This window comes from Dromiciops gliroides, chromosome 2 (genome assembly GCF_019393635.1).
Source record: "Dromiciops gliroides isolate mDroGli1 chromosome 2, mDroGli1.pri, whole genome shotgun sequence".
NCBI lineage: Eukaryota > Metazoa > Chordata > Mammalia > Microbiotheria > Microbiotheriidae > Dromiciops > Dromiciops gliroides.
This window is the reverse complement of record NC_057862.1, coordinates 121,275,820-121,290,927: the sequence shown is the minus strand read 5'-3', so window position 1 is coordinate 121,290,927 and position 15,108 is coordinate 121,275,820. Positions and strand designations below refer to the sequence as shown.

Here is a 15,108-nt window from a genome sequence, read left to right as displayed (position 1 = left end):
TAGGAAACTTCACTGGAGACCCTATAGGATGAAAGATTTAGAGCTAGAAGAAGGAAAAGGTTTGAGTGCACTGCGTGGAGAGGTAATGGGGTTGGGTGGGCGCGGAGACCGTGATCTTTCCTTTTCCAAAGGGTTAACTGAATGACCTTTATCTGAAGGGTTAAAAAGTCACAACATTGGTGGGGTTAGCTGTTTGCAGAGGGGAAGGAGTTAACTCTCATGCACACTTGGTGATGAGGTTTAATCCCTAATTTCCCTGGTCCATAGCACCTAGTTTCTGGGACACCCCCTGGGGCTCCCCTTCTCCTATCCCGGGGCAAAACTCCTACAAATCAAGCCAAGACTTCATCTCCGCCACTTTCCCCAGGCTCAAGTGCAAGGGAGGCTGCGCTTCCCGGGCAAGGGGAGGAGCATCGTTGCAGAAGACCAATTGCAGCGCGGATCCTCCCAGCGGTTCTGATTGAAATTTGCGCCCGAAGAGTTTTTCGAAGACCTTGCCGGGAATTTGAGCAAGTGTGGGGACTGGGCGGGTGGGGGCTGAATGTGCTGCGACTGGCCGCGATCCGACCTGCCTGCAACCACGGGCTCCACTGGGACTGAGCCTAGCTGGGAAAGGTAGCGGCTGGAAACTGCAGCCATGAGGTGCGGGCTTGCGGAGGGGTTAGAGGGGGTCAGAGACCTCTGGGCGTACGGACCTTGTGCTCGCCGGGGTAGGGGTAGGGGTAGGGGTAGGGATAGGGATAGGGATGGGGGGCGGTTTGCTTGCTTTGCAGGGTGCGTTATTCGCCCATTTCTCAGGCGTTTGCACCAACGTCTTTCCGACCCCGACGTACCTTTCCTCCCCCACCCAATCTCCAGTTATTGATGTTAATTTTAAGCAAGCATTCAGCAGACGTTTGTTAAGCGGTCGCCATGTGCAGCACAGTGGGCTAGGCTCCAGGGAAGATGCAAACTTCAGGGGCAGCGTAGAAAGAACGGTTGACTAGGAGTCTCTAACACCTGGCTTCGAATCCCGCCTTTGGTTACCTGGGTCATTTAACCAGGCAACTGACAACTTTTCTGAGACTCAGTTTCCTTATCTATGAAATAGGAATAATATCTATAGTACGTAACTAACTGAGTTGTGAGGCTCAAACTTAAACCTTCTTTGTAAATGTCACATTGTCATCTCCGAGCTGAGATTGGGGCATGAGTGGATTGAAGCTTTGGATCTTGATCGAAAGCTTACCATAAACCGTGCTAAGCAATCGGGATACAAAAGCAAAAAAGCAACATACAGCCCTTGCCCTCAAGGAACTTACATTCTAACTATGGGAGGAGTGTTAGGGAAGTCAGGAGGATCAAGTGTGGAGGTCTACCTAGAGCCATTTTTTGGACAGACTTTTCCAGCAATGGTAGAATGATTGTATTATTCTTCTTAGAGCCAGAGGGGAAAATCGGAGAGGGGTAGGGGAGGGGTGGGGGGCGCGGCGGCGTATGTTCAGATCAGATTAGAAATGGTTAAAATGCATTAATCAGAAGCCAAGATCCGCAGGGTCGTAGATGGAGGCTGAAGTGCAGGTGCATGGCTCGAAGATAGTGAGGGAGTCTGATTAGCAACTAAGACTCAACCAACATTTTTTGAACGCTACCTTTGGAAAATAAGAGACAAATAGAATAACTCATGCGCTACTGGGCCTCTGCAGTACTTATAAATTACTATGGTGTGGGAAATACATTGGACTTAGAGTTGAGGGAGACCTGCATTCAGATCCTGTGCTTCTTAGCTCAGTGTTTAATAAGTGTTTATTGATTGAAATCCTACCCAATTGTGTGACTGTGGTCAAGTAGTCAACTGCCCTGAGCCTCAGTTTTATTCATAGGATTATAGATTTATATCTGAAAGAAATGGTAGAGGTCTTCTTTGTGTGAAATGAGGCTAACCCCCATGTACTGTAGTCACTCCTTGATAGCGTTGTTAGGTCAAATGAGATAGTATATGTAGAGCAAAAGTTAGAAAACCCGTTAGCTTTTATCTTTATCTTTGGTGTCCCACTTGTAGAAGCCAGGCACATGGGGCAAGCAGCCACACATCTTTAACACAAGGAAAGTTCAGCATGAGAAAGTGCAGTAGAGAGCCCAAGCACATTTTCCATTTCAGATAGTTTCATTAGTCATGAACAAAGTAAGCCAGGTGTGGACACTCTAAAGGTGCCATGAAAATCTTAGAATTGCTCAGGCTCATGTGCATTTCTTCCTGTCTGCTGACCTCAGACTGTTCCTAAAGTTGGAGAACAGTGAATTGAGGAAAATGTAGTTACTATTTATCATGTTAAAGAGTGGGGAGTCTGCCATTTAAACATTACTCCCAAAAGAGGGTTTGTTTGTTTGTTTTAATGTGTTTGTCCTCAAAAGTGTGACCCCTTACCCCATCAACTAGGACATTTTAAAATACAATGAAATTGGAAAGAGGAACTATAAGCTTACTGTGTGTGGTTTTATCTCTTTTTTTTTAAAGAGAAGGCAGTATTAAATACCAGTTCCTTAAGGAATAGTTCCCAAAGACCTCTTTATCTAGGAATGAGATCATATAGAGACCCTCAACTATGCAAGATGTAGCTTAGAGGCTCTTAAGCTGGAGTCTGTGGTTTAAAAAAATTTTTAAATAACTATTTCGATATAATTTCCATTGCAATTCCATATATTTTGTATTGTACATTTAAAACCATTATTTAGAGAAGGGGTCCATAGGTTTGACCAAAGCAGTCCATGATATAAAAAATGGTTAGGAATCCCCTGGGCTAGAAAGTAAGTCCTTCCCCAAACTTCTGAGCAGCCCAAAGCCCATGCAATTAAGCTCCTTTTACTCATAGGCTAACCCCTCATTTCGTCACTTAACCATGACTCTTATTTTAAACACAATTCTAGCCATCTTTTCAAGTAAGTAGTTAGATTTCTCTGTCTAGAGAAATGAAGCAGCAAATTTGATAAGGGTGGGTGGAGTGTGGCTACTCCTGCTACTCAAAGTTGTTACTCTAACATTAAGAGCAGATGTAAACAACTCCAGATGCCGCACTCTCAGTGCTTTGAGTGTGTTGATCCGTAGTGTAGTAGCCCTGGATCTGGGGTTCTTCACCTTTTGTGTGTCATGGATCCCTTTGACAGTCTGGTGAAGCCTATGGACTCCTCAGAATCATGTTTTTTAAATAATTGAGGGAAACAATACATTTGTTAGAGATTAGTGGATATGTGTGTATGTGTGTGTGTATATATGCATGTATATAAAAACATACATACATAAATAAATGTGTACATTTGTACATATGTATATGTGTATATATGTGTACATATATGTATGTGTATATACATATATATATATATACACGTGCACACACACACATATATATATAATCTCCCCATTGAATTTCACAGATCCTGTGGATCTTTAGTTTAGGAACTCCTACCTTGTCCTACTAATGCAGGAATTTGTTTCCCTTGACTATTATTTGTTAGAAGGTTTTTGTTTTTGTCTTAAATGGGAGGTGGCGGGGGGGGGGGGGGGGGGGGGGGGGGGGGGGGGGGAGAGAGAGAGAGAGAATATTTTTGTTGACTAAAAAGAAAAAATTTAATTTAATTTAAAAACAAATTAAAAATTAAAATTATTACATTAAATAAATTAAAATAAAATAAAATTTTATTTTTAATAAAAAAATTAAAATAGAAAAACTTGCCCTAGACATTTCAAGTTAGAATAGACACTGAAGATGACCTCTGCTTTATTTTCCCCTTTGTTTGCTTTGTTACCGTACAGAACTAGTAAACTTAGCTAAGGCTCTTGGAGAAAATAGAGTTAGCACTTCAGTCTTAGGCAGTTTTATGGTTCTGACTTGATGCTGAATAGAACCAGAAATGTGACTTGTAAATATTTTCCTCAAAAGCTGAATACCAGAACTAGCCCTATCTTTTGCTCCCCGAATAAATACTTATTGAATTGAATTGATTCCTGGAGGAAGGCTCAGTTCTATTAGGAACAGCAAAAAGGAGCTTCCTTATTCGTCTTGATTCCCTCATTTCTCCAACCCTGCCCCTCATGAGTATTCCGCCCCCCCCCCCCCCTGAAGGTTTTAGTAATTTAGTCACTATGGTTGCATTACTTCTCTTACCACTCATTTCCTGCTGCCGGCATTTAACAGTTGTTGGCTCAACTTCTATAAGTAGTTTATGAACTTTCTTAGGGGAGTGGCTATTGAATGGTCAAGTAAAAACGGTTGGGAAATGAGGTCATTCAAATTCTAGATGGGAATACTGGAGTCCTTGTTGTGAGTTTGGTAACAGAAGATGAATACAAAAGCAAGGCCTTTTTTTGTACAGACTTAGCTGGAAGAATAAGATTCAAGGAGTACTGAAAAGCTCAGAATCAGCCAAGGCTGCTGAGGAAAACTGACTGCTAACAGATTTTGAAAGCTATATTGGGGAAAATGATGGTCAGATTAGAGACGAGCCCATTGCTTTGGGAGGATAGGATATTAAAAACTTGGTGGCAAAGCTTTTTGACTCTTGTTTCTACTCTCTCTGATAAGAATGATCTTTGAATTGGAAAGGACAAAGTGAAAACTACTAATAGGACCTGGTAATCCAATAAAGAAGTTGTAAAAGATTACCTGGTTGGGGCAGCTAGGTGGTGCAGTGGATAGAGCACCAGCCCTGGATTCAGGAGGACCTGAATTCAAATGTGGCCTCGGACCCTTGACACTTACTAGCTGTGTGACCCTGGGCAAGTCACTTAAACCCAATTACCTCACCAAAAAAAAAAAAAAAAAGATTACCTGGTTGTCCTTGGTGAGTCCAAGTCACTCAGCACAGATGAATTATTTAGTGGAGTACTGAAACATCTGGCCCATGTTTTTGTTGAGCTACTCAGTGATTTTTGGAAGATGACAGAATTGGAGAGATACTGTAGGATTGGGAAGTCCAGTTATTGTCTTGATTTCCTAAAAAGAGGAGGACAGTCGACTGTAGGTTGATGAGCTTGGCTTTGTTTCTTGGCAAAATTCTAGAACATATTAAAAGGATAGTTAGTAAACATCTAGAAAAAGAAGCAGAGATCATAGAGAACCAGTTTGGTTTTATTAAGAATGTTGTGTCTCAGTCATGTATGACTCTTCATGACCCCATTTGGGGTTTTCTTGGCAAAGATATTGGAGTGGGGGGCAGCTAGGTGGTGCAGTGGATAAAGCACCGGCCTTGGATTCAGGAGGACCTGAGTTCAAATCCAGCTTCAGACACTTGACACTTACTAGCTGTGTGACCCTGGGCAAGCCACTTAACCCTTATTGCCATGCAAAAATAAACAAACAAAAACACCCAAAAGAACAAAGAGAGCTGCTATAAAAATGAATGTTCCAGCAAAAAAAAACAAAACAAAAATAAAAATGAATGTTCAGGGCAGCTAGGTGGCGAAGTGGATAAAGCACCAGCCCTGGATTCAGGAGGACCTGAGTTCAAATCCAGTCTCGGACACTTGACACTTACTAGTTATGTGACCCTGGGCAAGTCACTTAACCCCAATTGCCCCACAAAAAACAAAACAAAACAAAACAAAATGAATGTTGATTGCAATCCATCTACAGAGAAAGAACTGATGGTATCTGAAAACAGATTGAAGCATATTTTTTTGACAGTTCCTTAATGTGAAGTTTTGTTTTTATCTGTTTTCTCTCACAACCTAGCTAATGTGGAGATGTTTTCCATGACTACTCATGTATAACTTATATTGAATTGCTTGAGTTTTTGAGGGTGGGGGGTGGGAAGGGAGGGAGGAAGAGAAGTTGGAACACAAAGCTTTAAAAAAATTGATGTCGGGGCAGCTAGATGGCGCAGTGGTAAAGCACCGGCCCTGAATTCAGGAGTACCTGAGTTCAAATCCGGCCTCAGACACTTGACACTTACTAGCTGTGTGACCCTGGGCAAGTCACTTAACCCCCATTGCCCAGCAAAAAAAAAAAAAAATTGATGTCAAAATTTGTTTTTACATGTAATTTGGAAAATAAAATTCTAAACAAAAAATGAATGTTGAAAACTATCTTTACATGTAATTGGAAAAAATAAAATAAAAAAAATAGATTATGCCAGATTTTCTTTCATATACTAAGGCAATGTCCAAATAGGCATGTGACTTAGACATAAAAGGTGACATCAGAAACAAATTAGAGAAACAGAAGCGATCATGCTAGATAAATGTTTCCTTTTTCGTATAGGATTACTGTTAAAAGGAACATTATTTATTTAGGCCTTTGCCCCAATTAATGAGGCAAAACTCAAGAAGAAGGCAATTAAAAATAATTTAAAAATATGTCAAAGTAGAAACACATTTAAAGGCAGATCACTAGAGATCAGTAAGGGATTCAAGATGGAGCCAGCTTTTATTTATTTATTTGTTTTTTGTTTTTTTTTTGGTGGGGCAGTGAGGGTTAAGTGACTTGCCCAAGGTCACACAGCTAGTAAGTGTCAAGTGTCTGAGGCCAGAATTGAACTTGGGTCCTCCTATATCCAGGGCCAGTGCTCTATCCACTTCACCACGTAGCTGCCCCCTGGAGCCAGCTTTTATTGATAACTTTGATGTTGAGATAGACAATTTGGCTAGGTCCATGTCAGCAAAAGGGGATGGGCCATTGTATCTCAGCTCCTTTCCAATTGCTGGTACTTGGGAGCTAACAGGTAGAGAGAAGATGACCAGCTACATGCTGGATAGTAGGTAATAAAGAAAGATGCAGACTGGGTGCTGCCACCAGCCCCGCCCCCTCCTCCTGGCACTGATTGATTGACAATCAAAACTGGGGACAGTGGGGTCACTGAATTAGCATAACTTTCAATATTACTAGATTAGTAGACCTGAGGAATATTGTGAATACAGCTTACATAGACTGTAGTAAAACATGAAAGAGAATGCTAATGCTCTTTTTTGTGGAAAAGGTAAATGAAGAATTTATCATAACCCAGTTAATTGAATTCAGAACTGATTAAATAACTGATTAAATAAACTTAAATATTCACTAGGGGTTTGATGTCAGCTTAGAAGGGGGTCGCTAATATAGCATCCTTTCAGGGATCTGTGTTTGACATTTTGCTGTTTAACATTTTTTTAACCAGTGATTTGAATAAAGGCATGAAAAGGATGCTTATCAAATTTGCAGGCAACAAATTTGCTACTAAACTGGATGAGGGGTTTAGGATTAAAACTATCTTCACAGATTGGAATTTTGTGCCATATGTAATTAGATTAAATTTTTTTTTCGGGGCAGTGAGGGTTAAGTGACTTGCCCAGGGTCACACAGCTAGTAAGTGTCAAGTGTCTGAGGCCGGATTTGAACTCAGGTGCTCCTGACTCCAGGGCTCTATCCACTGTGCCACCTGGCTGCCCCTAGATTAATTTAAAAATGGATAAATTTGGGTTCTAAAAAGCAATCTCACAAGTACAAAATGAGATCAATGTGGCTGGAAAACAGATTGTTGGGAAAAGATCTATGAGTTTCAATGGTCTGCAAACTCCACATATGGCAGCCAAAAACCCTTAATGCACTCTGAGGTTACATTAGAAGAGGCAGAGGATCCAGGACTAGGTAGGTGAGAACCTCGCTCTATCTTGATCAGACAACATCTTAAGTATCATCTTCAGTTGTGGGTGCCACATTTATTTATTTTGGTTTTCTCTTAAACAATTCTTTTAAAAGTACATTTTATTGGGGGCAGCTAGGTGGCGCAGTGGATAGAGCACCGGCCCTGGAATCAGGAGTACCTGAGTTCAAATCCGGCCTCAGACACTTAACACTTACTAGCTGTGTGACCTTGGGCAAGTCACTTAACCCCAATTGCCTCACTAAAAAAAAAAGTACATTTTATTGATTTTTTTTTGTGGGGGGGTGAGGCAATTGGGGTTAAGTGACTTGCCTAGGGTCACACAGCTAGTAATTATTAAGTGTCTGAGCTCAGATTTGAACTCAGGTCCTCCAGAATCCAAGGCTGGTGCTCCATCCACTGCGCCACCTAGCTGCCCCTATTGATTTTTTTTTTTTTTACTTTGTTGGCCAGATTGATCCATCTCTTATAAGAAAAAGTTAAGCATAAATACCTAATATAATGATCTGATCCATAACAACGTATACAAGATTCTTCCCTAGTAGGCCCCCCCCCATCTCTCTGCTGTGAGGAGGGAGCTATGTTTCATTATCTTGTCTCCAAGACCGTGATTGGTCTTTTCGTAACTCGGAGCTCAGCTTCTCTTTGTGATCTTTTCATTTACATTGTAGTTCTTGTCTATAGTGTTCTTTTGGCTGTTAATTTCACTTGGACATAGTTCTTGAGTATCCATTTTGTTTCTGCTTCTTTGTTCTGTTTCTAGACTCTTATGAATTTCTCCCTTCTCCAATCCATCTTCCACATAGTGATCTTCCTAAAGTGTGCCTCTAACCATGTCACTCCCCTGTTTATTAAATTCAGTCTATTGATTCTAAGATCAAATATAAATTCCGTTGGGTATTTAAAGCCCATCACAAACTGATCACAAGCCAAAGGGCTACCTAAGGCAGCTAGGTGGTACAGTAGAATATTGGGCCTGGAGTCAGGAAGACCTGAGTTCAAATCCAGCCTCAGGCACTTAGTAGCTTGTGACCCTGGGCAAGTCACTTAAACCTTTGCCTGCCTCAGTTTCCTTAACTGTGAAATGGAGATAAAAAGAGCACTTACTTGAGGATCAAATGAGATAATATTTGTAGAGTGCTTAGCATAGTAGGTGCTTTATAAATGCTTGTTTCTCTTCTTCCTTCGTTTCAAATATGTTACTACATGTTACTCCCCTTCACATACCTGATGGTATAGATAAACTGGACTTGTTGCTGATCTTCATGTGTATCACTTAGGCTCCTTTCTCCTTTCCTTTCTCCTTGTCTTTGAACAGGCTGTCCCTCATGATTAGGATGAACTTCATTATCTCCTCTGCCTTTTAGAATCCTTAGTTTCCTTCAGGGGTCAACTTGGGCAATTTTCCCCCAGCTTCTAGTGCCTTCCCCTCAAAATTATCTTGGATCTATTTTGTATATTTTTGGTATGCCCCTGTATATGGTTTGCTTGTCTCCTCTGATAGAATGTAACCTTTCTGAAGGTAGGGACAATTTTACTTTTGTCTTTGTATCTTTGGTGCTAAGCAAGGTGCCTAGTACATAGTAGGTGCCTAATATATGCTTGTAGATTGATCATTATCAATTGCTGCCATGAATATTTTGGTATTTGTTAAATCTTCCCCCCCCCTGTCTTTGGCTTCCTTGAGGTTATATATCTAGTCAAGTGATGGTAGATCAAAAGTATGGATAATTTTATTTACTTTTCTTGAATCATTCTAAACTGATGTCTGGAATGGTTGAACTAATTCATAGCTCCACCAATGTTATATTCGTTTTGGATGCCAAATTTTAGGAAGGAGTTAAAATTTTCATTTATTTATTTATTTTTAAAATCATAAACATATTTTATTATTTTCCAGTTACACATAAAGATAGTTTTCAACATGTGTTTTCATAGAATTTTTAGTTCCAAATTTTTTCTATTTCCCTCCCACTCTTCCCCTCTCCCCAAGACAGAAAGCAATCTGATATAGGCCATATATACAATCACATTAAACATATTTCTGCATTAGTCATGTTGTGAAAGAAGGATCAGAACAAGAGGGGAAAACCTCAAAAAAGAAAAAACAAAAACAAAAGTAGGAAACAGTATGGTTCAATTTGCATTCAGATTCCACAGTTCCTTTTTCTGCATGTGGAGAACATTTTTCAATCATGAGTTCTTTGGAATTGTTTTGCATCAAGAGCTAAGTCTATTACAGTTGATCATCACACAGTGTTGCTGATACTGTGCATGATGTTCTCCTGGTCCTGATCACTTCTCTCAGCATCAGTCCACTTGCTTTTTTTTGGTGGGACAATGAGGGTTAAGTGACTTGCCCAGGGTCACACAGCTAGTTAAGTGTCAAGTGTCTGAGGCCACATTTGAACTCAGGTCCTCCTGAATCCAGGGCTGGTGCTTTATTCACTGTATCACCTAGCTGCCCCTCCCCCAACTTAAGTCTTTAGGAAGGATTTTATTAAACTAGATTGTATGTTGAGGAGAGCAACCTTGCTGGTATATGGACCTTGGGTTGTGACATGAGGATTTAAGGAAAAAGTGAAGCAGGACGTGATCGCTGTTTCCAGGTATTTGAAAGATGAATTAGACTTTTTCTGCTTGGCCTTAGAGGGCAGAACCAGAGCAACCAGGAAGAGTTGCTGAGGCATATTTAGGCTTTAAAAAACCCCAACAAAACAATTAGAGCTCTCCTATAGTGTAATGAACTGCCTTGGAAGGTAGTGGATTTCCCCTCAAAGAAGGTCTTGAGGGGGCAGCTAGGTGGTGCAGTGGATAAAGCACTGGCCCTGGAGTCAGGAGGACCTGAGTTCAAATTCGGCCTCAAACACTTGATACGTACTAGCTGTGTGACCCTGGGCAAGTCACTTAACCCCAATTGCCTCACCAAAAAAAAAAAAAAAAAAGGTCTTGAAACAAAAAACTAGATGACTTCTTGTCTAGTACCTGGTACCTGGTCGGCACTCAGTTGTCGATTTATTACAGAGGGTATTCTTGTTCAGACACAGATTCTACTTGATGATGTCCTTTGTGGTCCTTCCAACTCGGAGATTCTGTGATTCTCTGAGTGCTGAGTAGAGATAAATTCTGGGGAAAATAGCAAACTATATTATATACATATAGGTGTGAATACATATAGTATAGATAGGTAAATATATGTATATGAATACATATATGTATAGTAGCAGAATGGGGCAGAAAATGAGTAATTGGTTACTGGGGGAGAAAAATGAACAATGGACAATGAGAATTCTGTAACCTGAATGCATATTCCTGGTTGAGGCACTATCACATAGGTAAGACTGAGTGGTTGAAGACAGAAGGATGCTAGGGTGTTTGAGTAAAGAAGTTGATGAGGGCTAAACACACATCAAAACAAAATTTTGATTACTTTCCTCTTTCTTTCTTTCTTTCTTTCTTTCTTTCTTTCTTTCTTTCTTTCTTTCTTTCTTTCTTTCTTTCTTGCTTGCTTGCTTGCTTGCTTGCTTGCTTGCTTGCTTTTGTGGGGCAATGAGGGTTAAGTGACTTGCCCAAGGTCATACAGCTACTAAGTGTCAAGTGTCTGAGGCCACATTTGAATGCTGAATCCAGGGGTGTGAGCTTTATCCACTGCACCACCTAGCTGCCCTCTCTCCTTAGTTTCTTGAGATGAATAGGTGACAGTTGGGTAGACTGATGTTGGACTGATAATCATTTCCTGCCAGAATTGCATGAAAGAAGTCACCACGTTAACAAGCACTTATTAAGCACTAAACTATGTACCAGGCATTATGTTAAGCCCCGGGGAAACAAAGAAAGGCAAAAAGACAGTCCCTGTGCTCAAAGAGCTAACAGTTTAATAAGGGATACCACATGTACAAATGGATATGGACAAGATAATCCGAGGAAAGGCCACCAGCATTATGGGAAATCAGGAAAGACTTTTTTTTTTCATGGTCAGTGGTTTTATTTTAAAGTATTTTATTATTTTCCAGTTACATATAAGGATAGTTTTCAACATTTTTCACAGGATTTTTAGTTCCAAATTTTTTTCTTCTACCCTCCCTTCCCTCCCTCCTCCCCAAGACAGAAAGCAGTCTGATATAGGTTGTATATGTATAATCACATTAAACATATTTCTACATTAGTCATCTTGTGAAAAAAGAATCCAGGAAAAACTTTTTGCAGAAGATTGGGGGTTTTTTTGTTTTTGTTTTCGTTTTTTGCAGGGCAATGGGGGTTAAGTGACCTGCCCAGGGTCCCGCAGCCAGTAAGTGTCCAGTGTCGGAGGCCAGACCTGAACTCAGGCACTCCTGAATCCAGGGCCGGTGCTTCATCCACTGCGCCACCTAGCTGCCCCCAGAAGATTGGGTTTTAACTGAGATTTTAGGGAAGCCAGGAGGTAGAGACAAAGAGGTAGAGAATTCCAGGCCTGGGATTCAGCCAGTAAAAATGTATAGTCAGGGGCAGCTAGGTGGTGCAGTGGATAGAGCACTGGCCCTGGATTCAGTAGGACCTGAGTTCAAATTTGGCCTCAGACACTTAACACTTATTAGCTGTGTGACCCTTGGCAAGTCACTTAACCCCAATTGCCCTGCAAAAAAAACCCCAAAACAAACAACAACAAAAATGTATAATCCGGGAAGGGAATGTCTTGTCAGGGGTCCATGGAATACATTGTGAGAAATACTGATCTATACAATTCATGTGATAATTAATAATGGCCTGTCTTATGATATCCCTTATGCTGTCATTTCTTTTTTTTTCTTTTTCTTTTTTTTGGTGAGGCAACTGGGGTTAAGTGACTTACGCAGCTAGTAAATGTCAAGTGTCTGAGGCCAGATTTGAACTCCCGTCCTCCTGACTCCAGGGACGGGGCTCTATCCACTGTGCCACCTAGCTGCCCCTATGCTGTCATTTCTTAAGAAAACTTGAAAAAACTTTAATAATTTTCACCTGATTCATCTTTTCTCCCCACTTCATTGAAAGTTTCCTTTAGGGAAGGGGTTACATCTTATACTTTGTGGGGCCCAGAGTCCTTTGAATATAGTAGGGGATTGATAAATATTGTACCTTCAATGGCAAAGGAATGGGGAAACCTCATACTCCCCAACCGTATAGTATGATCACCATCTATACCTCCTTCTTGGGAACCCAGTGGCTTATTGTGAGAGATTGTTGTGAGAAAATAAAAATGGTTGTACAAGTTGTTGGATTTTTCTGATGCTGTTTTCATGCACTGTATGCCCTCTAGAGGTGGGATTATAGATGAAGGTCATTTTATTTTCACAATTTAAATTCGTGTTTTGCTTTTCTTGTGATGCCGGAGTTTGGGAAATGTGAAGCAATTTTTTGTTCTGGTGAGAGAAAAAAGGAGTTTTGAGAGGCAGCACAGTTTGAATTGGGAAACAGCTCTGACTGTGCCTCCAAATAATGGCATGGCTTAGGACAAATCACTTAAGCTTTCTAGGCCTTAGCCGTTTTATGAATGCTTAAAAAAATTTCTGCCATTTCTCAGTAATTTTCACCAATTCAGGAGCATCCTTTCTTGTAGTAAGCAAAACAAATGGATGCATTCACCATATCTGATAATGTATACCTTGTTGGGAACCCAGAGTCTACCACGTCTCTACCAAGAAGAGGGAGATATACTTCATCATTAGTAGTCTAGGGCTAAGTATCTTCATTTGGGTTTTTTTTTGTTTTTTTTGTTTTTTTTTTTGTTAGTGAGGCAATTGGGGTTAAGTGACTTGCCCAGGGTCACACAGCTAGTAAGTGTTAAGTGTCTGAGGCCGGATTTGAACTCAGGTCCTCCTGACTCCAGGGCCGGTGCTCTATCCACTGCACCACCTAGCTGCTCCATTAGTATCTTCATTTGTAAAACAAAGAGCTTTATCTATCTCTGGGGTCACCTCTTGTTCTGGCATGTTACGATTCTATGAAATGAGTATTGATCAGAAAGGAAGGTTTTGTGTTTTACTTAAAGTGACAAAGCAATTGAGTGACAATTACTCAAAGGTTTCCTGTGCCCTATAGTATGATCACTTTCTACATCTCCCATTTGGGAACCCAGTAGTTTGTTGGATCTATAACAGATTAGAAAAAAACCCAGAAACTAGAGTGCTAGACATGGTATTACCCCCAACAAGGGATAAATGTTGGATACAACATTTAATTTTTCTGTATCTGCTTTTTCGACTGTAAAATAAATGAAATGCCATATAGGGTCATTATAAGCATCAACATATATAATATATATGAAAGTGCTTTGAAATATAGAAACTGGATAAAAATATACAGATTTTTAAAAGTTTTTTGATGCTTTTTATTTTTTATACCACCTCCCAAAATACTCTCTCTACCATAGATAAGCAAAACTGACCAATAAAAACAACCTCATCTGATAGCATATGCAACATTTCAATTCCATAGTCCCTCACTGTACCAAGAGGGAAGAAATGTGTTTCATCATGTTTTCTGAGGCTGAGATTGATAACTGCAGCTACTTTGAGTTTGGTCTTTTTTTTCCTTTTCCTTTTCCTTTTTCTTTCTTTTCTTTTTTTTTTGTGGGGCAATGAGGGTTGTGACTTGCCCAGAGTCACACAGCTAGTAAGTGTCAAGTGTCTGAGGCTGGATTTGAACTCGGGTCCTCCTGAATCCAGGGCCAGTACTTTATCCACTGCACCATTTGGCTGCCCAAGTTTGGCCTTCTTTTAAAGTGTTGCTTTGATTGACGTGATTGTAGTTGTGTATACTGTTCTCTTGGTTCTGCCTACTTTATTCTGTATCAGTTTACACAAAGCCTCTTCTCTGAATCCCTCATATTTATTGTTTCTTTTTTTTATTTTAATTTTAATTTTTTTTAGTGAGGCAGTTGGGGTTAAGTGACTTGCCCAGGGTCACACAGCTAGTAAGTGTTAAGTGTCTGAGGTCGGATTTGAACTCAGGTACTCCTGACTCCAGGGCCAGTGCTTTATCCACTGTGCCACGTAGCTGCCCTCTTATTGTTTCTTTTAACACAGCAGTATTCCATTATAACCCAATTTGTTCAACCTTTCTCCCCGTTGAAAGGTAACCTACTTTTTTTCCATTTGTTTTAATCAATCAATCAATCAATCAATTTTTACCACCACTAATTTCCTTCAGTGAGGTGCAGGCCGGGAAATCAATGGAATATCTCCACAAAGCCCTGATCTTCCTTCAGGATCTCTTTGAGTCAATGGGGATTCCAGAAGACCAGAGGCTAGAGAAGATGGAAGTGGTGAAAGTGAGTATAGCTTTGACCCTGCTGATGTTGTTCATGGTCTTCAGAGTCCATAAACTTATTTTGCATTAGTATTTTGATAACTATATTTCAGTATAATTGGTTTCTTTTGTAATCTTGTGGGTTTTGGGGGGTTTTTTTGGAGAGGCAATTGGGGTTAAGTGACTTGCCCAGGGTCACACAGCTAGTAAGTGTCAAGTGTCTGAGGCCGG

General features: G+C 40.5%; 1 protein-coding gene across 3 annotated transcripts in view; it reads left to right on the top strand.

The window, feature by feature from the left end:
- Positions 1–544: 544 nt before the first annotated feature.
- Positions 545–15,108, top strand: part of LOC122742492 (protein regulator of cytokinesis 1-like) — a 52,830-nt gene continuing 38,266 nt past the window's right edge. For 2 of the 3 annotated variants that reach the window (XM_043986772.1, XM_043986771.1), the window contains exons 1-2: positions 545–642; positions 14,779–14,899. In XM_043986772.1, coding sequence (XP_043842707.1) covers positions 638–642; positions 14,779–14,899 — 126 coding nt within the window. In that variant the 5' untranslated portion in view covers positions 545–637. The remainder of the gene's footprint in view (positions 643–14,778; positions 14,900–15,108) is intronic. The other variant, XM_043986773.1, reaches the window with a different exon arrangement.